Here is a 25,813-nt window from a genome sequence, read left to right on the forward strand (position 1 = left end):
TTTAAAATGTTATTTTTAATGAGTGTCAAGTAGTTTTAGCACAAAATGTACCAAATAGCAAATGCAGAGTAACCCAAAAAACCTTGGATAAGTACTCTTTAATATATTTTCATTAAACAAATGAAAATAATTTCAGGTGATTATACACCAATAAATTTTTATATTTATTTACATTTCAATACAGAGTTATTTTATACTGTATTTTATCCAAACAGTGCTCTTTATAAAATTAATTAATATAATTTTATTTAAAACCAATATCTAAAGTCAAATGTTAATGTTGTTTGCTGTGAATAAGCACTATTATTTTATGAGATATTCAGTATTTGTAAAAGCAAAACTGTCAAATTTCTTGTTGCATATTTTATACAAAAAAAAACTACATAAAATTCTATAAATTTCATTAGTTTTTTCTTATTAGAATATTTAACTATTTCGCCTAACTACATAGTTTCTTAGTTTAGATTAGTTAATTGTTTGGTTTTAACAACTTAGCAATTCCCTGGTGCCGAACGTAAAAAATTGACATAAATTTCTTAGAAGAACTATCTTATATAACATAGGTTTATAATCATCATATTTTTATATTAAATATTTAGTACATCATAACCTATCAAAAAAACAATTTGTTTCACAAAAACTGATAGTAAAATGTTCAAATTAAATGGATTAAATTGTTGGTGTCAGATGTAAATCACACGAAAGCAAAAATATATTACTCAGTTACAAATTGTCTAAACTCTGAGAATTTATTTGTAATTTAAATGTAAACTTGACTGAATTTTGAAGCTGACATTTAAATGAAAAGTTCTATATTAACTAAAATATGGTATAAAATTATTTTGAACTTTTTAACTTCCATGTCAGACATAATTTTTCAAGTTGGACATAAATATAAGTTAATGGTAACCATTATAATGTCTGAAAATTACTTTAATTTAAATCTCAATACTATAAACATTATTTTTCAATTGATTAGCTTTTTTAAATTTAAATTGTCTTCTATTTATTGTTGGAATGGATGGACTAATGTGTTTTATAACATTTTCCACTTTGCAAAAGTTTGTTAAAAAATCACTCATTTTAATTTAAACTGTGCAATATATATTAACAACAATGTAAATAAAACTCATATCTAAGCAATATTACCTTAAATTTAGTAATTTTTCATTACTTTTATGTACATTAAAAAAACTATTGAAAAAATTGTCACTATACATTAAAAAGGGAAAAGAAAAAACAATTTTTTACAACAATGACTATTTTTATACATAATAACATAAAATATTTATATATTTTATGTAATTATAAATGCTTAATATAATCTATACATAAATTTTATATAATTTTAATTTTATATAAATTTTATATAAACTAAGAAACCATGTAGTTAGGCGAAATAGTTAAATATTCTAATTTCTAATAAGAAAAAACTAATGAAATTTAAAGAATTTTATGTAGTTTTTCTGGCAAAAAAAATAATTGCACAGGAAAAATGACAATTTAATAGCTTTATTTAATGCCTGCATTAAATTAAATGATAGTTTTGCATAGTTCTCACAATCTATTGTATTTGATGTTTCAAAGCAGATGATATTAACCGATATACCTTTTACTTGCATTTATTGGCATAACTAGCAGTGAACAAGAAAGAGCATATGCTCCCAGTTATAGCATTAGAGATGAGCCAAATTTATGAAGAAAAAAAAACTTAATTGGAATTTTACAATAAATTTTTATCTATTTTTAGTAAAAAATAGATAATTTTATCCAGTTTTATTTGCCAATAACTACTAATAATTTTTATACCATTTATCTAAAAATTGAATTGAATAGAAAAAATTTAGTGTTATTATAGTAGTTTACCATGCAAGTAGGTTACTTTTTTTTCCTTTATTAAAAAATAAATATATAAATAACTAAAGAATGTTCTGAAAAAAAAATTTCTGCCTAAATACATACATTTTATAAGCTCTAATTAAAATGACTGATTTAAAATGTTCTAAATGAAGTTAAATTGTTTCTTAAAAAATTAAAACTGAGTTGCTTACCTCAAATAAATAAAATAAAAAAATATATAAAAACTTCATTGATCAATTTTAAGTTATATAATAAATAACTTTCAGTATGGCATAAATAAATTTAATTTTTGTTACTGAGGTGAAATACATTATTGTAAATTAACCTAAAGGAATATTTAGATGGTTTCTATTAATATTTCATTTCATTTTATGAAGAAAAAGCAAAATAAGAGATGAAAATAAATAAAAACAAATGTACTGAAAAGAAAAGCAGTGGTGTCTCACGTAAAATAAATTGATTATTAATTTAAAATAAAAATATTTATTAGTATCCTGCTTTAAACAGAAAAAATAATTTTATTATGTAAAATCCTAGTGGTACAGTACAATTAATTACATATTTTGGTGCTGCGTGTAAAATATCTGTAAAAGTCTATCCTGCAAATTTTTTTTTGTAAATCGTAATTTGAAATAATTCTATACATTTGTTCAAGATATCATGTTAATTTCAATTACTATTTTTTCCATTTTTAATTATTAGTGTGAATTTTTTTAAAAAAAAAACTGTACTTAGTTTAAGATTCACTTATCATGGTAAAAAATTTTAAATGATGTAGACCTTCATTTAACAGCCTATAACTTATTGAAAACTGATATTCATAAGTTAAAGTCATTATTTCTAAATCTTTAATTTTTTACCTTGGAAATGATACCTTGTTTACTTGATATTAAGTTTAAAATTTTGGTCAACTGGTTGCGCAACTTAAAACCTATACCTGTACAGTGCAGAACAAAAAAAAATTTTAGTTTTTTCTTTCTAATGAACAAATATAAGTTTTTACATCATTTAACATGTTTTCCATACATTCCTTGGTTTTCACCAGTTTTTCAGGGTAAAAGAAGAAACAGTTTTGGAAATATCATCTCTGGAATGTAAGCAACATTTACGAACTTTCAACATTGTGATTAACACACAATGTGAATTTTGAATCAAAAATCAAATAATTAGAAACAAAAGAGTAAAATTTAATGTTAACATCTAGTTGGTTCATAAAAGAAATAAAATATGTTATAAAAGGTTAAAATGAAATTCAGAAAATTAGCATCAATGCAACAATTTAAGTGTTAGTGATTCAAGAAACTGAGTGACTAGTTGGCTTTGCTGAGAAAAAATAATTCATTGGATAAGAGTACAAAAGCTTTCAGTAAAAGAGTGCAAGAAAAAGTCTATTATTAAATTATAAAAAAAAAATTTTTGGAGACTTTTATACAGTTAAAAATTCTAAAACATTTTGAATAATTTTGTTAAAAGAAAAAATATCTTCAAAGCAATAGAACAAACTTGAACAATAATTGAATTCAGCCCACAAACTAGAAAAAGATTTTTAAAAAAAAATTAATTTTAAAAACAGAATCAAATATCCTAACTAAAGAGCCAATATCTATCACCTCCACCGCAATCTTTGCCTTTCCTAAACTGCTTAGTCCCATAATTTCCAAAGAGGTCAAATAATTCTCCATTCATATAGCAACATGAGAGAGTTTCATATGGCATTCTAGTTTAGCAGGATAATAATGGAGAGAACTTTAATGCAAGCAAAGATTGCCAAGTTGATGATATTCCAACTGTTTGACAATAAATTTCTGTCTAAATAAAGTGGATATAACGGATAGTAAAATAATTTAAATTAAGAAAAAAATTCCAGCTTTACCTTAAATTCCCTGATTTTTTTCAAGTTTTTATCCAAATTTCCCTGACTTTTCCGGGTTTTTTTTTCAGTGTAAAAAAATTCCCCAATAATTCCAGGTGAGTGGCGACCCTGATAAAAACTATTTGGGGAAACAGGAGTTAGTTGACACATTCTCTAGCTTCTAATTTTTTTTATTTCATATTTTTTTCTCTGAAAGAACCCTTAAAGTGTGGATAAATGTACACCAACGGTGGAGTACTTTTAGAAATTATATATAGCAATTATACATAGTAGCAATTATAGTAGATATATATATAGTTGCCAACATAGATAGGAAAAAAATCAAGAAGAATTTCCGAACTATAAAATAAATTTCATGATAATTGTTGCATAATGTACTAAATATTTTACACATAGGGAATTTTAGGGATTGTTATAGTCATCAAAAAAGAAAAACTGCAATACTTTCCAGTCATGAGTGGCATTAAATATGCTTGAAATATAATGTATTATGTTTACTCATAATTTTGAGTAGTAGTAGGCATTTAAATTCATAAAAAATAATTGAAATTTTTTAATTAATTTAAAAAGGGAGTTGTGAATAAAAATAAACTGAACACTTTAGAGCAAAACAAAGTTTTTAACAGATTTCTATAAATGAGTCTCATTTTATTATATATTAGTAATACTTATTTGCAAATTCAAGCAGTCAACAATCCATGCAAAAATTCTATTTCAATAGAGATTTTTTTAAGAAACTTTCTCAATTTCTGGGAATTTTCAAAAATGTACAAAAACCGTGAGAATTTTTATTAAACTAGTAGACCAGGAGAAACTAGCAAAATCCTGTAGTCTACTGGAAAATCCATTGTTGAAAGCTATGGCAAGAGTTGGCAGCTATGTGGATATATGTAGTGTCTATTTCATAGGGTGCATTGGACACAATATAGTTAGAACCCCAAATTTTGAGTGTGATTGTTTAAAGAACATGGATTGTAAAACAGAGACAATTTTTTAAAAAGGCAAAAGTATAGATAAGTTTTTAGATATTTTCTCCCATTCCATATGAATGGTAAATAGTTTTTAGTTGTGTTTCTTATGGGATAATTTAAATTGAAAAAAGGGTTATTTTCTAATTAAGAGCATTCCACTTTAATCATCTGTCACAATGAAAATACAGAGGTCTGCCTAGGTTTTTTAAAGAGGTACCTATTTTGTGAAAATTTAGACATAATTTGTGAAAATTAAAGCTTAGTATATTAAAAAAATCAACACAAAAATATGGTAAGATAAAAAAATATTTTCAAAAATTGACTCTACAAATGAAAATTATTTATGACTTGTAAATTTCTATTTATATTCTTCCCATATGTTCAAAAAAAAAATGTATCCAACTATAAAATTCCATAAAAATCATTGTCTATAGTTAAATTCCAACCAGAATTTAATAAAAATATGCATTTAACAGTATTAGCACTAAAAGTTAACTTCATTATGAGAATATTTTTGACTGGGTCAAACAGAAAAAAGTTTAACAGAGAAAAAAATGTTTCATAAAAAAATAAAGGTCTATTAGAATAAGGTTTAAAATAATAGTTTGAATTTGACTTCCTGTAAACTTTACAGAGCTTCAAGCCTCATCATTTCATTTTTAAAAACTCTGCGGGGAAATATTTTTTTTATAATATGGTGCGAGCGACTGGTTAGGCTTGTCATAACGCACTATCTGACCAAACACGTGCTACCGATTCAGAGAAGAGCTCCTTTTGTCTATAGATTGCAAAGAGAATGGGGCTTGCATGGTTATAAGCACTTTTTCTTCCAAGTAAATTAAGGAACGGACTGGCTGACGCTCCTTTTCTCTCACGGTGTTTCGAGATACTGGCAAGCTTTCAGCTAGGCATGGTGAATAACAGCACTCTTCATACAAACCGGATATTCATCTCAAATGAGTCAGGATTTAGTAATGAAGAATTAAATTCTAATTTAATTAACGAAATTATTAACTCTGTAGTGACGTTGAATGATTTATTGAATAAATTTATAAATGAGTTAAGTAAGTTAAGGCATTATTGCAGATGTGCACACACTTAGCATGAAGGTACAAAGAATGTCTCTGATTTAATGCATTGAGATTGTGTTATCGCTTTGATAATTTGGTAGTATTGAATATTTGGTAGTATTTGAATATTTGGTAGTAATTTGGTATCAATAATTTGGTAGTATTGAGCCATGAGAAAAATACAGAAAACTTCTAAACCGCTTTGAGATATGTATGCAGAAATGTGTGTACAGATTATTTTTAACAAATTTAATGTAAATAATATAGAATTTATATTGTTAAACTAAATGAATATCTAAAGATGAATTTAAAAAAAGAAATCTAATGAAACCCTGAAAAATCTTTCCAGAAAAATCTTAATAGTTAGCGGCTATGCAACACAAAAGGACAAGAAGAGAAAAAATAATAAAAATTTATGGCAAAATATTGCACAATATGAAATTCAAAAAGTAGAGAATTTTAAGTTGTTTTTTTTTAATTCAGTAAAAGATAATAAAACTCTAATACCTAAATATTAACTTATATATATTGCTACTGGTTAACATTTCCCATTTATAATAGACATCAAATATACTTGAATATAAATTTATAATTATATATTTAAATTTAAAACTTGAATTTAATTCATTATTAGATAATTGTTACTTATTTTTATAATAAGTTACAATCAATAGACGTTAAAAAATTTCCAAAGAAAAGCTAAATATTTGAATTAATTTTTTAAAGAAAATTAATATTAATTTAAAAATATGTATATATATAACGTCGTTGCCGAGTGGAAGGATTAAAACAGGTCATAGGTCGGGAAGGAGGGTACAAAATTTATTTATTAATTATTAGACAAGAGCAGCCATGAGAATGAGTAAAAGTGCACATGAAAAGTTGCGCTCCTTGGTTATATGTTAGGGAAAATCTTGCAAAGTAAAATCCGTAAAATGTCTTAATTTAGGGAAAGAGGGAAATCTTAGTAGTTGCTATTGGTTTATGAGATAGATCGAAAGTTTCCCACACAGAGCAAAGGGGAAAATGTCCTGCTCTTAATTAAATGCATACTTGAGCCAAAAATAGATTTAAGAACAGGATGTGGCTTTTAAAAGTGTGAGAAAGTATTTCGTTTAGAATAATTAATTAGGATGAAGTGTTATAGCAAAGAAACTAACATAAAAAGATTAATTGAAGCTTTTTATGTATAGTATTTCCATGAATTTTTCCAGATCATACAAATTTACTAAAATAAACAGAAGAAACTTTCATTGAAATCAAGAGAAACTGATATAAATAAATTTAAAAACTCACAACATTCTCCAGACTTCCGATCGACAATGGCAACGTGTCTAGTTTCTTTGATAAGACGTTCTCTGGTATTATCAGCATGTTCAACAATGTCATCAATTATTTCTAAGAAATCAAAATGTTTTATATTAAAAAAAAATAATTTAAATCATTAAATTCTTTCCAAATTCTTAAAAAGTTAACTAAAATATTTTTTAAATGATACTTAAATTCAACTACATGCAAAAATGATACACATGACTGTAGTTTGTCCTTTGTAATCAAGAGAAACTGGTATAAATAAATGTAAAAACTCCTCCAGACTTCCGATCAACAATAGCAACATGTATAGTTTCTTTAAAATTTATTTATTTATTTTTTGCAGAATTAGCACGGTTTGGTTAAAATTATAAAATCTGCAATAAAAACTATGATTCTGTCCAAAACCCCTGAATTAAAAATTCTCATTTAAATTGTCAAAAAACATATCTGTCCACAGCTGCTTTTTTATAGAAGTTTTATTTAAGCAATTCTAAAATATTAAAAAATTAACATTTAATAATAGCATTAAATTAACTTAAATTATTAAACTTTCTTAAAATATGGATAAGGAATAGATTACATAGATAATGGATGAATTAAAATATGCATATGGATTTAAAATATATTTAATAAAACAGAATTAAAAATAAGTTTAATCTTTTCTTAAATTTTCCTTAACCATTTTCGGCCAAAGGTGAGCAAACACACCTGTTCAATAAATATTCTTCACTAATTTCATTTTTTTTTGTTGCTATTGCCAAGGGTTCTGAAGACATCGATAAAATATTAGTAATTCAATCAGTGTAAACACTTTCTGTTGCGAAATTTTTAAACTACTCTAGATAATTAACTTAAAACGATTATTAAGAAATGAAATTTTTTTAAATGTATAATTACTTCTTTTGAGATTTATCATAGGTTTTTATGATATATTAAAGTTGCAAATCAGTAAATAAAAAACAAAAACAATTTCATTAACAAAAAACAAGCGTTCAACTAAATGGTTTATTAGTGAATGGTGCTTATATGTACCATTTTATTTCTTCTATTTAAGAATTAAAATGGCACACATAAGCACCATTCACTAAATCCATGAATTCACTAAATCCATTTATTTGGACGATCTTTTTTATGAAATTTGTTTTTTTAATTTTATTTACTGACGTAATTTTTCATACATGGAATTTTTCTGTGTCTTGATGAATGCAATGTAAGTATATTTCTATTAAAATAACACCACATTTTATAAAATTTCCATGCTTGGCCTAAAATAGGTTAAATTAGAAGATGTTACACGAAAAGAGAATAGCATTAAAGGTCATTTCTAATTGGGATTCTCACAGTTGTAAGCTTTTGCTGTAATAGTTCAAAGCAATAACGTTAAGCAGAAAGTTTTACGAATATTACTTAAGCTCATGCAATATATCTTTTATATATAGACAAATATAAATCATTCAAATTTTTGCCTGAGATTCTGTATTCATATTCTGATAAAAAGTTGTCTCTAACAATAAAAAAATAAGTCATGAAAAGATGTAATTCATAAGAGCCCCAAAAGGATCCCTCTTCGGAAATGAAGTTAGGACTCATTTCTTCGTGTCTTTTCTATGTATTGTTTAAAGCATTGTTAAAAGCTTCTTATAAAACATTTTATATCCATGAAAGAACCATATGCTATATTTTAAAAATATCTGCCCATTTATTTTCGAGCGATGAATATTTAAACTTGTAAAATAGGGAAGCACAACCTTTTGAGAGAACACCCACTTGCACAGCAGGTAAATTAACAAAGGGTCGCACGCATATTTCGTCATATTAGCAGCAAATATGATAATTTTTATATTACATTAGTGTCCGAAGCATTAAATATTTTAGTCAGTAAATTTAATAACATGGTTGCAGAAAATTCAATACTTTTAATTATTTGAATTTATTAACTAAAAAATTATACTTTTTTTAAAAAACTTTTCCCATTTTTCTCAATAATTAATTTGCTAAATATAAATATTATTAAATATAAATTCTAACCCACAGGAGGCTTACAAAATGAAAGTACAAAAAAATATACGCATTTTATTGAGTAATATAAACTTGAATTAAATATTTTAATTAAAGAAAATTTGTAATACTTAAAAAAAATGAAATGTGAAATTTGTTTTATTGCATCCAGAAGATCTTGTGGGCCGCACGCCAACAGTCGGAAGGGCTGCATGTGGCCGGCAGGACACAGGTTGTGCACCCCTATTGTAAAACAATAATTTAATTAATGAAAAAAAATATTGCAAAATTCTTAAATTAAGTTAATGAGTTAAATCTTCGATAATAGAATTGAGGTTTTTGACGTTATCTTTTCCCTTTGAAAAAATACATATGCATCATTCAAAGTTTTAGATATTTCAAACTTGTTTTTTTACTTTGAATGATACAAGCTATAAAAGTTATAACATAGTTATAAAAATACAATGAATTGTGGGATTTCAATGGGTAATGTAGATACATTTAAAATTTAATATAAGCAAAATATTATAGCTAGATATTTATTATTTATATGCAATAAAATAAATGTTAGCAATACAAGTAGAAATATTTTAGTCATTTAAAGAACATAGATTTGGATCACTTTAATACTTTTTTGAACAATCAATGTTTTATTTAGGATGCATAAAATCCAAACCTTGCCTCATTGATTTACAACATTTATTTATCAAGTGTGAATTACAATGTATTAATTATAAATAAAATATTCTTGCATTTTTTATTTAACTATTATTGTCCTCTACCAAACTAATTAAATTTAAACATTTTTAATTTTGCCCAACAAATATAAAAAAATATACTATTCTTAAGGTTTCTTAACAGAAGTTCGGGAAATTTTTAAAGCCTAATATTTCCCTAGAACAAAATTTTTTTTATTTTAAAATTTTCCCAAACATCTTTTTTTTTTAAAAAAAAATTACAATGACTTCTTTAAAATATTTTTACAAAGTAAAATTTTTGCATAGCATATCGTTAATTTTTTTTTTTTTCCTTTACAAAAAATCATTTGGTTTTACACTCTTTTCGAATAAACTAGCAAGTGTGTAAAAATAACAGAAATCAAAATATATTGAAGTAGTAATAATTTATAAAACTAATTTATAAACTAAAGGAATTCAAACTAATAAATAAATACATTGGCATGCAAAGTTATTTTTGTTATAACACTTTTTTACAGTAAAAACTTTTTGTTGCATTCTTTTTAATCAGAATAATAATTTCCCTAGAGCTGTTTGAATTATCCAGAGATACTCAGTACCCCTCAGAACATTTGACAAACGATATAGATAAGTACAGTTTTCTGCTAAATGAAGAGGAATTCAGAAAATTAACCATAACTATTAAAAGAGTGCTTTTCCAGTAAGCCCCTGCATTTGCTGACAAGTTTTGTAATTAATTTTAATAATTAATATTAATTTAATAATCATTTTAATAATTTAATAATTTGTAATTCACTAAATGAAAAACTAATATCTAGTTTCCTAAGCAGAATGATACAAACATATATTTCCTTCTTTAAATGAATGTTCGTATCACTCTTGGGACGACTAGTATGTTTTATAGTCTTAAAAATAACTATTAATCTACGAAGTTTTATAACAATATTCAGTGTAAAATAAAAAGAAATTAATGGTCGTTCCAATCAAAGTTTTGTAAGACAAATTTTTTATGTAGAAAAAAAAACATGGGTGCCACTATAAAAAAATTTCAAGACTTAACTTATTTTTTGACCAACTAACATGGTCTAGAGTTATTTAGCAGAATTTTTCAGCAATTTATAGCTCAATTTGTACAAGAATGGCCCACATATTATATCAATGACTAGATTATTTTTCTAAAATGATACATTTATATTCTTTACTTTTAGCATCAAACAAAACAAAAATAACAGCTAACCTCATATCTTTTTAACACTAATATCTGAATTACACCACTAATTTTTTCTTGGAGCTATTCATATCTCCACTTATTTTTCACTTTATCATCATAAAGTTTTGTCCCATTTCTATACATTTTTTTTTTTTTTTAAATAATCATAAATTCACTTTACCCAACAAATCAAAATCTTGGGGGGGGGGGGATGCAAACTCAAGGAAATTCAGATTCAACAATACAAATTTTGGTTATAAAAGCAAATGTCGATGTTTAGATAATCCCATTCTTTCAACGTGTTAAGAAATTATTCTTTGCCGTGATTCATTTTGCAAGGAGTATGAAAAATAAAACTGATTTCATAAAAAGTGAGAGAGAAAAATTCATTAACTTGGCAGAAAATAAAAGTTGCATTTTTTTAAGAGAAAAAGAGAAATTTAATTTTTTTTGGAAAACTTAGTTTACAAAACAAACCAGAAATAAATATTAATTGGAGGATGGAATTCAGTCCCAGGGCTAAAGAGAAGATATAGAAGGGCTGGTTCTATGCATACTCAAAACTGAAGCATTCTATGCATACTCAAATACGAAAATCAATGGTTGATATTATATACCGCATGAGCAAATCAAGACATTGAATTTTAAACTTGCTTGAATACGAATTGCTACATAGGTTTTTAAAAAGGCGTAAACACGAATCACAATATCGGATTTTTAAATCTCGTAAATAAGAATCGCAATGTACAATATTCAAATTGCGTGAATAAGAATCGTAACACGCAAATATGAAAAGCTATGTTTGATATCAAAATCGTGTGAATAAGAATCGAGATATTAGCAGATTTCAGGCATGTGACATCTAAAAGGCTTATCAGAAGCAACATTGTTTGAACTACAAAAATCGGATCTATCTGCAGGGCGGGTAAAAAATTCGGAAAATCTTATTTGCTGCGTGTAAAAGGAGAGAAAATAGCTAAAATAAGTTAAAAAATAAGAAAGGATTGGTAGCTATGTAGTTTGAATTTTCTGTTTCTCTTTGAAAATCGGTGAATTTTCTGAAAAAGCAGAATACTTATGAAAAGAAGTGAAATTTTTGAAAATCTGAATTTTTGATTAAAAAATAGCTGAAATTCAAGAGACAAAGGTGAAAAAAGCGGAAATTCGCTAAAAAGCGGAAAAATCTCATTCCTGAATACATTTTCTTATTTATAATTGTAATTTTTTTGTATATATTATCACTAGGAAACAAAAATCTTAAATGATAATTACTAAAAAAATAATCTTTCAGTATATAATAATGAAAATATTACACTTGCTCATAAATATTTAAAATTAAGGCGTTATAATTAAAAACATATTTTGAATAATTACATTAAGAAATATCTTATTAAATTGGAAGAATTTTTAAGCGTTAACAACTTTTATTTTTAAGTTCAGGATTTTATTTTCTTTGACCTTGTATATTTTTTCTTCTTTTCTGTTTAAAGTTATCATTTTAAATGGCGAAATTAAAAATTCTTAAACTTCTAAACAAAAAACATAATGCTTTTAATCACAGCAAGATTAATTCTTCTAGCTCATCTTATAATTCATTTGATGTCACCTTTATATTTTCTGTAGTAAAACATGGAAAAGTACGTTTTCTCATTTTGTGTTTTATAATAATTCTTGCCAGTGATATGACTACTACTGTTAAATTTTTGGAACTAAATGAGAAGAACATCACCTCAAAATAAATAAAAAAGTATAGAAAAATATGAATGTATTGAAATAAGTTTAAAAAGGATGCTAGTTACATGCAAAAAAATTTATTTTTAAAGTGAGTAGTTGAGGCTGCGGTGACGTCACTGGCTAAAATCAGAAGTTCGGAGTGGCACGAGACTCTTCAAAGGTGTGACCCAGCCCTTCTATTCTCTCTTTAGCCCTGATTCAGTCCACTGATCTTTTCTCAAGACTGATTTAAATCCTCCGGAAATCCACTTATGAAAAAAATATTAAAAGGGTAGACCACCCATAATCAAGACCACTCTATGTAATCATTATAAATTAACACACAAAAATATATTGAACCATTCTGCAAATCCAGCTCCTGGCCAATATTTGCTGCCATGTGCTTCTGCTGAACAACAACATCGTGTAATGTGTCCAATCCTTTGTCTTGTTCTGTGAAGAAGAGAAACATTTTTACTCTAAAATCAATCACAATGCTAATTTATTGCAAATGTAAACATATTTTAAATTTAAATGACAATTTTCTAATCACATCTTATTTATTTCCTCTCTATTCTTTACTATATCAGACACTGTAGTTTTTGAAATTCGATTAATTTCAGTTATTATTTATTGGTTTTCTCCTTTTTCAGTTAAATTTAATATTCCATGTTTTTTATCAATTGAAAGTTCAACTAGTTTTCTTTTTAACTATTTTATGCAAAAGTTTATCTCAAACTGTCTCTAGAATCCCCCTAGCTCAGACACTCATTCTAAACTGCTCAGCATACTTTAAAGAATTTCTTTACTGATATTGATTTAGAGCAGTGCTTCTAAACATTATTTTTCTCATGGCACACTTTCAACGATTTCAAAATTTGATGACACACAAAGAAAAAAATAAGCTTAAAAGTTGTTTACTCTCCTATAATCCTCACTGTGCAAAATAGTGTATTTTAATAATTCTGAATATAAAATAAAATAATCTGTACTACAAAAACAGGTTTTATAAAGGAATTAATTAGCTCTTTCCACTTATGCAGCTCTAATTTCGCCTTCTTTCCTTCACATAGCTTCATAGTTCTTTTGTTTTTTTATTTAGCTATTAATGTTTTTTTTTTTTTTTTTGCTAGTTATTAATTGTCAGTTTTTTTAACATTAATTGTTATATTTTTGTGATTCCTTGTTAACTTGCTTTTTTGCTAATTATTAACTGTTAGCTTTTTTTGCCATTAGTTATCATTTTTTAATTTATTTTAATACTAATAACTGCACAGCTTATTTTAATTGTTCGCTTTTATTTCTTTGTTAATAAATAATTTTAATAGTCATTAAATTTCCTACTAATTTTAAGATTGTCAGAGACAAGATTATCACCAACAAAGATATACACGCCATTAAAGAACTGAAAAATTATAAAAAGTATATAAATATAAAAGATTATAAATATACTTTTCTTTAATTTAAACTTAACTCGTAATAAGAAAAGCATTATAATTTTTACTGTATCATCTCTAAAATTTGGCAGCACAGAAAAGTGCCATAGCACAGTGGCTGAGAATCACTGATTTAGAGAAAGATCAAATCATATTTCAAGGAATTTATTTATTGACATGTCAACTATATTAACTGAAAGAAATGTTTTTCAACTGACACATGAAAGATTTTTGACTGACACATGAAAGAGTGTTAAAAGATAAGGATGTTAATTGAAAACTAGATCAGGATGCTTAGCCTGATTTTTCAACAAAAAATAAGCACCTTTTAAAGCACTCAAATAATATTTTAAATAACTTTCTGAAAAAAAAATCATAATTAGAATCTGTGCAGCAATAAGAATTATCTTTTACTATCATTTAAAGTTCATAATCTATAAACATAAAATCAATAAAATTCAAAACCATTTACATAACCATGATAAAATAACCAGTTTCTGATAAATATTGCAGACAAAAATTGTGAAAATCATGCATTTTTTGCAATTTAGAACAACAATCGACACAGCAAAGAAAAAAATCTCTTTTAAAAAGACGAAAATTAAGCACATTTTATAAACCTGGAATAAAATAAAGCACATTTAAGGGCTTTTAAAAAACGTAAATATAAATAAGCACCTTTAAGGACTTTTTTAAAAACGCTACACACCCTGTAGATAAGCCTCTTCTAGTTTCCCCAGGTGGTTAACTTACCAATGTTAGCTTTTCTCACTATTTAGGGAAGTTCAAAATTCGATAGAAAATTAACAGAAACAAAAAAAAATTATCTTCCCTGATAAATGTAAAAAAGTTTATGAATATTTCATAATTGTTGGACAATTTTAATGTATTTTAATGGTGAACATACTATTTTAATGGTGAACATACAAGATAGATAGGTGGTTAGGTAACAAAAGGTTTGCTCCCTTATGTTATCTAGGATTCAAATTCAATTCTTAATAACTGAGGTTAACTTAAACAGGTAGTTAACTTACAAGGGTAGTCAACTTGAGAGATTACACTGTTGTAACAAATGAACAAATCAATCAAGTTGGCAGTTGTATGGGATAGACAGGTCTTCGGATAGAAGCATGTCGTACAATGAATTTCAAAAATCTTTAAATTCTAACTGAATGAATGAGCTATTCATTTTCAATAATGTTACCATTATTTGGTAAACAGAAATTGTTTTATCAAATGCGTTCAATTATAATTAGGGTTGCAAGTTTGTCAAAGTGCGAATTTTTATACACATTTCTGTGAATTATTATTTTTTTCTAAAATCTGTAACATTTTCAAACTGCAATTTGTACAAAAAATTTTTAAATTGTGAGATTTTTTGGTTTTTTAATTTTCTGCTTAGGTTTCAACAACAATCAGTACTTTCCTGATGCTAAGAAATTATTAACTGTTGACATGAAAATAGTTAAAAAATAGTCTAAATCATGTCTTTCTATAATCCTAAATTGATAAGACTCCCTAAAGTACAATACATATATATATATATATATATATATATATATATAGGTGGTATTTAGGTTGAAAAGTTTTTGTCTTATCTATATTCAGGTTCTGTCTGGATTTGTTTTAGAGGTACCTATTTTGTGAAAATTAAACATCATATTAAAAAATCAATACAAAAATATGGTAAAGTAAGAGAACATTTTCAAAAATTGTCACTTCAAATAAAAATCATTTATGACAGGTAAATTTCTGTATATTTTTCCCCATGTAAAAAAGATAATTTTGCTATTGTAAAATTGTGGGCTTAAAATTGCATCCAAATATAAAATTCCATAAAAGTCATGGTCCATAGTTAAATTTCAACTTGAATTTAATAAAAACATGCATTTAACAATTCTAGCACAAAAAGTTATTTTCAATATGAGAACATTTTTCGACTACATCATACAGAAAAAAGTTTCACAGAAAAAAAATGTTTCATAAAAAAAAAGGTCTGTTAGGATAAATTTAAGTATAGTGCTCAAGATAATGTTCGAATGTTTAGAATAATGCTCTAATTTCAACGTCCTGTAAAGTTTACAGAGGGAGATCCTCGTTGTTTCATTTTAAAAAACTCAATAAAAAAAAAAGAAGCTCACTCTGATATGGCGTGAACGAACAATTAGGTTTACCACATTGTTTCTGACCATACATGTGCTACCTTTTCGTAAAAGACATCTGACAAAAAAAAGCTCCTCTTTTCTCCAAATTGCAACGAGAACGGGGTTTGCATAAGGACTTGCTTTATTAAAAGTATTTTGTGAACCTTCTGTTCCTCTTAAAATTGAATTTGTGAAGGTACCGCTAAACGGTAGTAAATATACCCTGGACAGGCCCCTGATTTAAAATATTTCATTATTGTGTTTTCATGAGAATTTGCTGTGAATTCGGTAACTTTCTTCTTGTAATGTGACATACCTTGAATAGCCATTAGCTGTTGCTCTTTTATTTCATTGAAGCTCAAATCTCTGGTTCTCTCGTCCTCTTCCATTCCCCAAACATTCGTGGAAGCAGTCACCATTTCAGCACCCAGAAGAGCTTGCCTGGAACAATCATTTATAATTTATAGCCTCAACAGAATTTCACTCTAGTCTAAAAATTTTCCAGCAACAATTGGACACATGTGATTGTGTTAACAGGAAAAAATATATACAGCAGCGACAACAATGCTGCCATTTAAGTTCATTAAAAAAGGGTACATTTATTCTTAAATTTATTAAAGGTTTTTTTTAAAAAAATTTCCAATGAGCTGCACAATCTGTCTTCCCGTTGAGCAGACCTAGTGCGTTCTCCAGAATTGGTATCCACTCTTTCAGGACCACCACAATGGGTGAGATACCGTTGACCATGTTAATTTGGACGTCTAGTTTCTGCCACACTAGATGGCAGCACCGAGACTCTATATGGATGCTAAAGTGTACTAGGAATTTAATTTTGCCGGAAATGCCAAGAGCCAATAAGGCACTCTAGGGATCTTTTACATGCCGCATAATCATACGACATGGCCTCTGAGGATTTTCTGCATCCCGAAAATCCGGTGTCAGGGTCGGGGATCGAACCCGCAGACTTGGGCTCAGAAGGCTGAGAATTTATTAAAGGTTTATGAAACCTTTAACATATACTGAGTGCTTCGACACTTGCACATACCTGCCAACAGGGATAGGAAAAAATCCAGTAGATTTTACGAAATAATATAAATTTTATGATAATTGTTGCAGAATGTAGGCAAAGGGAATTTTTATACTCATCAAAATAGAAAAACTGCAATTTCCAGTTATGATTGACATTAACCTAAAAATGAAAGAAGTGAGCACAATCCGGGAAATATGGTTCGGGGGAGCGGTCTGACCTAGAGAAGTTTGAACCTTTATTTATTTTTTGCATATTTTGCCAACCATGAGAAAATTTTAAGCATTTTTGGAAATAATTATAAAACTCGTTTGTCAAGACAATTCCATGCTTAATAATAATTTTTAATAATTATGTATTGTTTCCTATTATTCTATTTAATTTGATAATAGTTGGCTAAAAGTGTCAGCTATTTAAAATTGGAATTGTCAGGAACTATTCCACTGATTTTGAAAAAATATTGCCATATAAAATTGCATTCTTTAAAAGGATGTAGAAATTTTTAAACCTACATTAAAATATTTTTCGATTATTTTTATATAAATCAATAAAATTATTAAAAATTGTTTTTTGTATGAAATTATTTTTGCATAAATGAAATGTTTACAAAAATTTTTCAATTCACTTTAAAAGTTCTCAAAGTATGGCAAAATACACAAGTAAAATTAACATTAAGGGATTCAAACTTTTGGGACCCTTTTTTTTCAGACTGTGGCTACCTTCTATATTTTGAGGGTCAGATATCCAATTCAGTCAAAAAAGTGTTTTTTATGTTTGATTTTGTAACTTATCTTATTGTCTACACTAACTGATTACTATATTTCAGGTCATCCCCTTGAAATTTTAAGTTTAAGATCCAGCACATCATCAGTTATTCAGGGTGATTCTTCTTCTTTTTTTTTTGCATCCTGTACACAATAACTTTATTTAAATTTTAGGTTTCGTTATTTCATAAGCTTCAACAAGCTGTTTCAAAAATAATGATGAAACAAATGAATGAATAAATAAAATCTTAGATCCCTTCAAAAATTTAATTTGTTTCATACCACACTTCTTCCATGCATCAGTGATTTTACATGACATCCTAAACCTGATTAGAATTATGTAGGTTTGGTAAGATTTAAATCAACTTATTTTCTTTAAAAAAAAGGATCATTAGTTCAAACGCTTAAAAAATTTATTGAATATGTCAAACACATTTTTATAAAGTATAATTTTATATCTACAGTGATTCCGCCCTTCAGACTTCTGAATCCACTAACGACGTTTCTACTAACAACTGTTCCTATCTAAATTAAGAATTTTCTCTTCATTCATCATTTAATATGCACATTCATATTACTATTTCATCCATTGATAGACAAATCAAAGAATTTTTTAAGAAGAAAATAGTTATATTTGAACATTCAAGAATGATCAAACACCTGCATCAAGGAAAAACAAACAATGCAATGTAACACTGAGAATTATTCCAATTTTCTTTAGCTGCTAATAAACAAGAAGAAATAAATTTTTTATGAGTATATTTTAGTTTCACTATAATCTTGCCAATATGCCACTTTTTTTTTTTTACACTGGAGAATTATGCGCTCCAGGGGATACGTAATAACTTCCTTTTTTGCAATATGGTTTTCAGTGTATTTCATTAATAATGAATGCTTCTTCAAGTGATAAAAGTTGGTTGAATTGATTGTTGAACTTTTCATATATTCACACTAAATTAGAAAATAGACTAGGAGTATAGAAAAGCTGCAAAACTTGCATTTAGTTGCAGAATGTAGAGAGATCACAAATTTGTAGATCTATTGATTGTAGACTGTTAAGAAATTTCTAAAAAAAAAATTATTCGTTCAAGAGAAATAAAAGTTTACAAATTTAAAATATTTTCATAATGATATTTAAAATATTTTTGACACCCAGTGGCTGAGTGATCACATGTCACAGATCCTGGTTAGATCCTTGAACTGGGTAAAGTTGACCCACCCTTTCTTCCCTTCAATGGGTCCATAAAATGAGTACCAAGCATGCTTGGGGACTAAGCACTGAGGGGTTCCACAATAGGCTGACTACTTAACCGGAACATCTGCTCCTGCACCCCAGAGCCCAAGGTGGCTGAGAACTAAGATGAGCAAACTAGGCCCTGGCCCTCTATGGGCTGTTGCGCCACTGAGTTTAATCAATAAATATTTTTAAATTCATAAAAAAACAAATATGATTATTGATAATGCATGCATTAGAAATTAACATAAAAATGTTATATCTAATGTTTTTGTTATTAAATAAAACCAGACTCCAGACAATATATTATAAAAAAAAAATATTTTGGCCAAAAGTTAGGTAAATATTTTATTTATTCATCTGTAAGTGAAGAACAATATGTCTAAGAACAATATATGTCCATGCCAAAAATCCACAGAGAATTCATTCCGAAACTGATCATATATCAATGAGATATCACTACTATTCTTAATTTGGGATTTTTCTTCATTTAAGGATTTTTTTTTTTATTATTAAAAGATGTACACGGCAAATAATAAAAAATAGTAATATTTTTCCTAAAATTGTAACATCAAGAGGAAAATTATCTTTCTTTCCGAAGTGGTAAAAAAAAGAAAAGGAAAACATCTTTAAAAGAAAAAAAAAAACAATGAAAAAGCAAGTAAAACCATAAAAACCAATGTGGAAAATAGGTTTTTGGAAAGGACGTATATAAAGGAATTACTGTGAAAGGTGTGTAGATTAATATTGCAAATAAAACATTATTTTTGATTTCCTCTGTGGTTTGTATTGAGAAAAAAAGTAGCCCTCGTATTACAAAGTCAATATTTAATTTTAGTCATTTCAAAAATAATTTAAATTAATATTTATGTGTAAAAAATATATATAGAAAGGGAATAAATACTAAATGCAAAAAATATGCAAAACAAAGCAAATAAATACCTGTTTCCACCCTCTTCTCTGCCACTGAAGGCGTCATTGATTTGAGTATTCTTATTATTTAGGCCATCAATGAGTCTCTCTCGTCTTTCAAACTCCCCTTCATCCCTTTAAAAGATAATAAGTTAAAAATCTCTTCAACAATATAAATAATTAAATTCATTCAATAAAAAAGCATTTTAATATAATTTTATAAACAGCCTGGCTTACATGTTAACTTCAAATTTTAATTTATTGCATAATCTGAAAGAAATATTTGTTCAAGATTATTGAGTCAAAATGACAAGTGAATTTGACAAGTGAATACTATTAAGAATAAAACTTTACTTCTGAAAAACACACATTCTTTAAAAGTTCTCAAACTTCTACTCATATTATTTCACCAAATTTTTTGCTTCTTTACACCCAATAATATTTTCTTGAGTACTTTTCACTTTAAATTTGATTTATCACAGTTGATCAAAATCCAAGAGTAAAAAATTTATATAAAAAATTTAGCTAGATCACCATTTAGTTAATAAAGTCTAACCTGCTTATTATAAGTGCCAGGGCAAAGCAATATTTGCACGCTATAACTCTGGTGCCAGAATTGCTGGCGACATTGTTGCAAAACTTTACAGTTCTCGCAGAAAGATTTTTCTTTTGAAAAGTTAAAAAAAAAAAAAAACGTTTTTTCTTTCTTTTCGACAGAAATTTACTCACAATATTTGAATTATGCATTAGCTTAAATTTGAACACATCAAATTTAATATAGTACTAAAAAGTTTAAAGTTTTTCACTTTTAAAAAATTTACTGTTTCCATATAATTTATTTTAGTTATATATACAGAAGTTTAAAGTCTGTATACATTATTTAAATATCAATGTGAATCTTCACAGCATTTGAATAAATTAGAGAGCTATTTGTAATTGTGAATTTAATTTGTGATAATGTATACATTTAGTTTCTGATTTGTTAATTTAGTGGTATTAATGAAGACTGGTTAAGATATTTCAAAAGTTTTTCATATAATTATTATCTAATATAATTTATTATTCATCTTTTTTCTAATTAATTCCACACAATTTAAAATAATATATTAAATGGCTTGAAAATCAATACTATTGTCTAAACTAGATTGCGATTGTAAACTGCTTAAAAATTGTTTTATAATTTGATATTCCTCTTTGAAAAACAATTTTCTCTTATTGCAGGGTCACCACTCAAATCTGGAAAAAGAAATTCCCTGTGTTTTCCCTGTACATATTATACACAATATATTAAGAGGAAACAACAATTACTGTGCTCTCATGTGAGCTATATTGGGCTAACTATATTAATTAGTTTTAATTTGATTGTGTCGGACTATTCAGGGCGGACTTAACTTCCGATCCCCTTCTTGTCATCGACTTTCTGGCTGTCAACAACTTTTTGGAGTTGATCTGACTAATGTCAGATCAATGAGGATAAGCAACAACAACAACATTAGCAACAATAACAAACTGGAGAAACAGCTGAATGTACTTAATTAATGCTATAATAAATGAAATAGTTTAGTATAGCAGAAATATCATAGTTAAATATCCCATAGATTACGCTTTGAGATGTCACCATTTTTCAAAAGACAAAAATAAGAAACAAAATTCACTGCATTTTCTCTGTTGTTTTAGGTGAATTCCCTGTATTTTCCAGGTTTTTCCTATTCTCTCTGTGGAGTGGCAACCCTATAGTGGGTTAGAAGAAACCTATTTCTTCCAGGACTAATTCCTAATGGGAATTTTTTTTTTACAGTATGTGCTATTCCTGTTTTATTACATGCATGGAATGCACAAATTAATTTCATCTATGTAATTGTTCTTTTATATGATAGAAATAGATTTTAATAAAAAGTTATTTTGAGGAGTTAAATAAAACCTTTAGTGTGAATGATGGTAAAATTGCAAACATTCTGCAATAACTATAAAAATTCTTTAAAGGAAGATTTCAAAATATTGTTTTAATAATTTCATTATCTTAAGCACAAACTAACTACCTGTAAATATCTGTTTTTCTTTTTTTCCAAATAATTTAAAGATTAATATTAACTTAAAATTCTTTCTTTCACATCAATATCTAAAAATTATATCAAGGGGAATAAATGATATTGCTAATTTAATCAGGGTGCGTAGTCAAATTTTTCAACAAAAAATAAGCACCTTTAAGGCACTTTTCAAGCACTCGAAAAATATTACTAAGCACTTTTAAAAGAATATAATTTGGCAGGGTTGGCAAGTTCTTGACAATTGACGGTTTTATCCGGTTTTAACTGTCATGCCAAGAAAAAAAGAAAAAACTTTTGGCATAGTTTTTGACAATTGTCAAAAATAATGATATTTTGAATCATGTAAAACGAATGGCGTTTTCCTACGCTACGGACTAATGGTACGCCGAAATAGATTGGGGTTGAATTCATTGTGAAAACGCTGAAGAAATTGAAGAAACGAAGAAATTGCTGAACCAGCACAGTAACAATGTGTTGACAGAATAATCTTTTCTGAGAAAATATTTTGCACAGAGTAAAGTTATAATGCTAAGAATAATGTTGTATATTCAACAACCTTTGATAAAATACCTGAAAGTGTACTAACTGTGCAACACTTTCAGAATAAGAATTCTGTAATGGTTTGGGCTGTAGTGTAGGAAAATTTCCTCTGAACTTCATTGATGAATGGGTAAAAATCAATGCTGAACATAACAAAAAGGAAGCATTGGTTACACATTTATTGCCACATGCTGTATTCAAAAATTGATAGAATATTTCAGCAAGATTCTACACCATAACACCAAGACGAAACAACATAGGCTTGGCTCAATCTTTTGAAATTTATTAAGGCAGAACAGTGGCCCCCATCTTCATTAGATCTAAATCTTGTAGATTATAGTGTTAGGGGGATTCTAGATTCTATAATCAATGATAAGCAGCACAGAAGTTAGTGACACTCTCAGAGATCTTTAATTGCGTGAATGGGACAAATTATTTCTGAAAATAATTCATGCCGGCATCAGACAATGACATAAAAGATTATCTTCAGGAATCGATGAAGACGTGTTTGAATTGAATAACAGTTTTTTAAAGTAAACTTCCACTTATAGTGTTCATCATAGTTGTATATTTATTATTTTCTATTTAATATCAGCACAATAAAATTATTCAATATTTTTAACAGTATTTTGTAGCAATTAATCTAACAATAATTAACATAAAAATTTTAACCACTTTTAGAAAAGCAGATGTTTTAAAATTTCAACTATAGCCTTGCAAATACAAATGACAACGTTCTAAAAAGGGGTTAACAAATTCAATTGCTATTATATCGCCTAATCAAAATTTTGATTATTTTCCGACGTAAATAATCTACAAGGCATAAAACCTAAAAGAGAATATAACATGGCATAAAGTTTAAAAAAGTATATTCTTAAGGCAGTAGAATATTTTCTTATCAGCACCTGTTTGCACCAATTACCATGATAAAGGAGTAAAAGAATTTTTATTGGATACGAGTTGGAGCATTTCTGTAATCATTAAAAGACTCTCGTTTGGATTTCCAAAATTTGGAACTTTCTTGGCACAGGTTAAGATAAGGATATCTTCCTACAAAAAGACTACAGTATGTGATATTAGTCATATATCACAGCCCCAAATGTACTCCCAAGTCATTCGAAAAACATTCTGCCAAAATAATATTATTTTTTCTTCTTTAGTCTACTTGAAAGACTTTTTTTTCACCTTTCCTAATGACAAAAATTAGATGGATGATCTTGCTTTTATATATTAATTTAAAAAAAACTATAAAAGGGGGTAAATATAAAAGAAATAACATTCAGAGTTACGCAACTTGTAATGATCCGTTAGAAATGCAAATAATATATAAAGTAAAGAAACTGAGCATTATTTACATGGACATATCCCCATACGACTTATATAGTACATATTTAAGAATAAAAATAGAAATTGGCACATTCTCATCAAGAATCTTGTCTGAAAGCCATTATAGATTAATATTTTAGTTCAGAGAAAAAATTAATAACTAGATATTATGTACAAACATCATCTAAGAGAAAGATTTCCAAATAAATTATCAACAAATTTTAATCCATTAACCAATTATAAGAGAGACTAGTTCGACTTTAGCTGCCTATTTCTGTAATTTCGTTTGTCGTAAGAGACTAATCGTAATCAGACGTAGCAGTAGAACACCGAAGTAACACCTAAGAAATTTTTCTTTTGTTGCAGTTGTTTTTCATATTCATTTACGTCGCACTAGAGCTGAACAATGGGTTATTAGCTACGGTCTGTTGTTGTTGTTAATTTACTTCGCACTAGAGCTGCACAGTGGGCTATTGGCGGCGATCTGGGAAACATCCCGGAGGATGATCCGAAGACATGCCATCACAATTTTGATCCTCTGCAGAGGGGATGGCAACCCCGCTTCGGTAGCCCGACGACCTGCGCACGAAGTCAAGCACTTTACGGTAGCACAGTTTAACGAGGACCAATACCGCACATCCTCGGTCCCTACGCAGACTGATCCAAGTGGTCACCCACCCGCACACTGACCGCAGCCATAGCGACGGTCTAAAAAAAATCCACGAGGATGATCCGAAAACATGCCATCACAATTTTGATCCTCTGCAGAGGGGATGGCACCTCCACCTCGGTAGCTTGACGTCATGCACGTAAAGTCGATCACTTTACAGTAGAAAAGTTTAACTAGGACCAATACCGCACACCCTCAGTCCCTGCACAGACTGATCAAGGTGATCACCCACCCACACACTTACCACAGCCATTGATGCTTGACTTTGGTGATCTGCTGAGAACCCTGTCTAAACGATCAGTCCACTGCGGAACTAAAAGAAAATGAATAATACTCTGTCTTTTGACAATACTTAGCAAATTCATAACTAGCATAACACTCGCAACACGTGAGACATGCTGTTTTTTTTTAAGAGTCCCTGAATTATATAAGCTGACTTCACAGCCGAAATTTTCCTTAAGGCAGAAGAACTATAATATTTGACAACTTATTGCGGAAAATGACACTAACCTCAGCAGAAAAGCTGGTTTGCATACATCGATATACAATGTTTTTCGGAAACTTTTTTTATACTTACTCTTATTTCTTATTAAATGGTCCCGCAGTGGATTGATCGTTAAGATACGGTTTCCAGCGGAGCACCGAAGTCAAGCATGACTTGCTACGGTCAGTGTGCGGGTGGGTGACCAGTTGGATCAGTCAGCGTAGGGACCGAGGTTGTGCGGTATTAGTCCTCGTAAAACTGTTCTACCATCAAGGGCAGCGTCCATAGGGGGTCAGGGGGGCAATTGCACCCCTGTCGGACATGGCCAGCTTCCCCCCCCCCCTCCCCATCGGGAAAAATTTAAAGTCTCGTCGGGAAAATAGTCTGGTCACATTTTTTTCTAAATAATGTCAAAAATTCATTTACGAATGCCTAATAAAAAATTTTGTAGTTGACTTTTTATTTATTTATTTTTAAGAATTAGTAACAAAAATTAGTAAAATATATTGTAAATTCTATGT

The 25,813-nt window shown here is 27.9% G+C and overlaps 1 protein-coding gene across 17 annotated transcripts in view; it reads right to left on the reverse strand.

Annotated features, from left to right (window-relative positions):
* Window positions 1-24,433, reverse strand: part of LOC107446870 (syntaxin-8) — a 49,750-nt gene extending 25,317 nt beyond the window's left edge. For 10 of the 17 annotated variants that reach the window (XM_087164987.1, XM_087164986.1, XM_087164982.1 and 7 more), the window contains exons 1-5: window positions 23,718-24,126; window positions 20,255-20,359; window positions 16,604-16,728; window positions 13,068-13,160; window positions 7,071-7,172 (exon numbers count right to left, since the gene is read on the reverse strand). In XM_087164987.1, the coding sequence (XP_087021113.1) occupies window positions 7,071-7,172; window positions 13,068-13,160; window positions 16,604-16,728; window positions 20,255-20,359; window positions 23,718-23,737 (445 nt within the window). In that variant the 5' untranslated portion in view covers window positions 23,738-24,126. Of the gene's footprint in view, window positions 1-7,070; window positions 7,173-9,217; window positions 9,330-13,067; window positions 13,161-16,603; window positions 16,729-20,254; window positions 20,360-23,717; window positions 24,128-24,167 lie in introns of those variants that run through there. The other 7 variants (XM_087164991.1, XM_071184854.2, XM_071184873.2 and 4 more) reach the window with 6 other exon arrangements.
* Window positions 24,434-25,813: the final 1,380 nt, after the last annotated feature.

The sequence above is a fragment of the Parasteatoda tepidariorum genome, chromosome 5 (assembly GCF_982258835.1).
Source record: "Parasteatoda tepidariorum strain Cologne lab strain chromosome 5, Ptep-v5.0, whole genome shotgun sequence".
Lineage (NCBI taxonomy): Eukaryota > Metazoa > Arthropoda > Arachnida > Araneae > Theridiidae > Parasteatoda > Parasteatoda tepidariorum.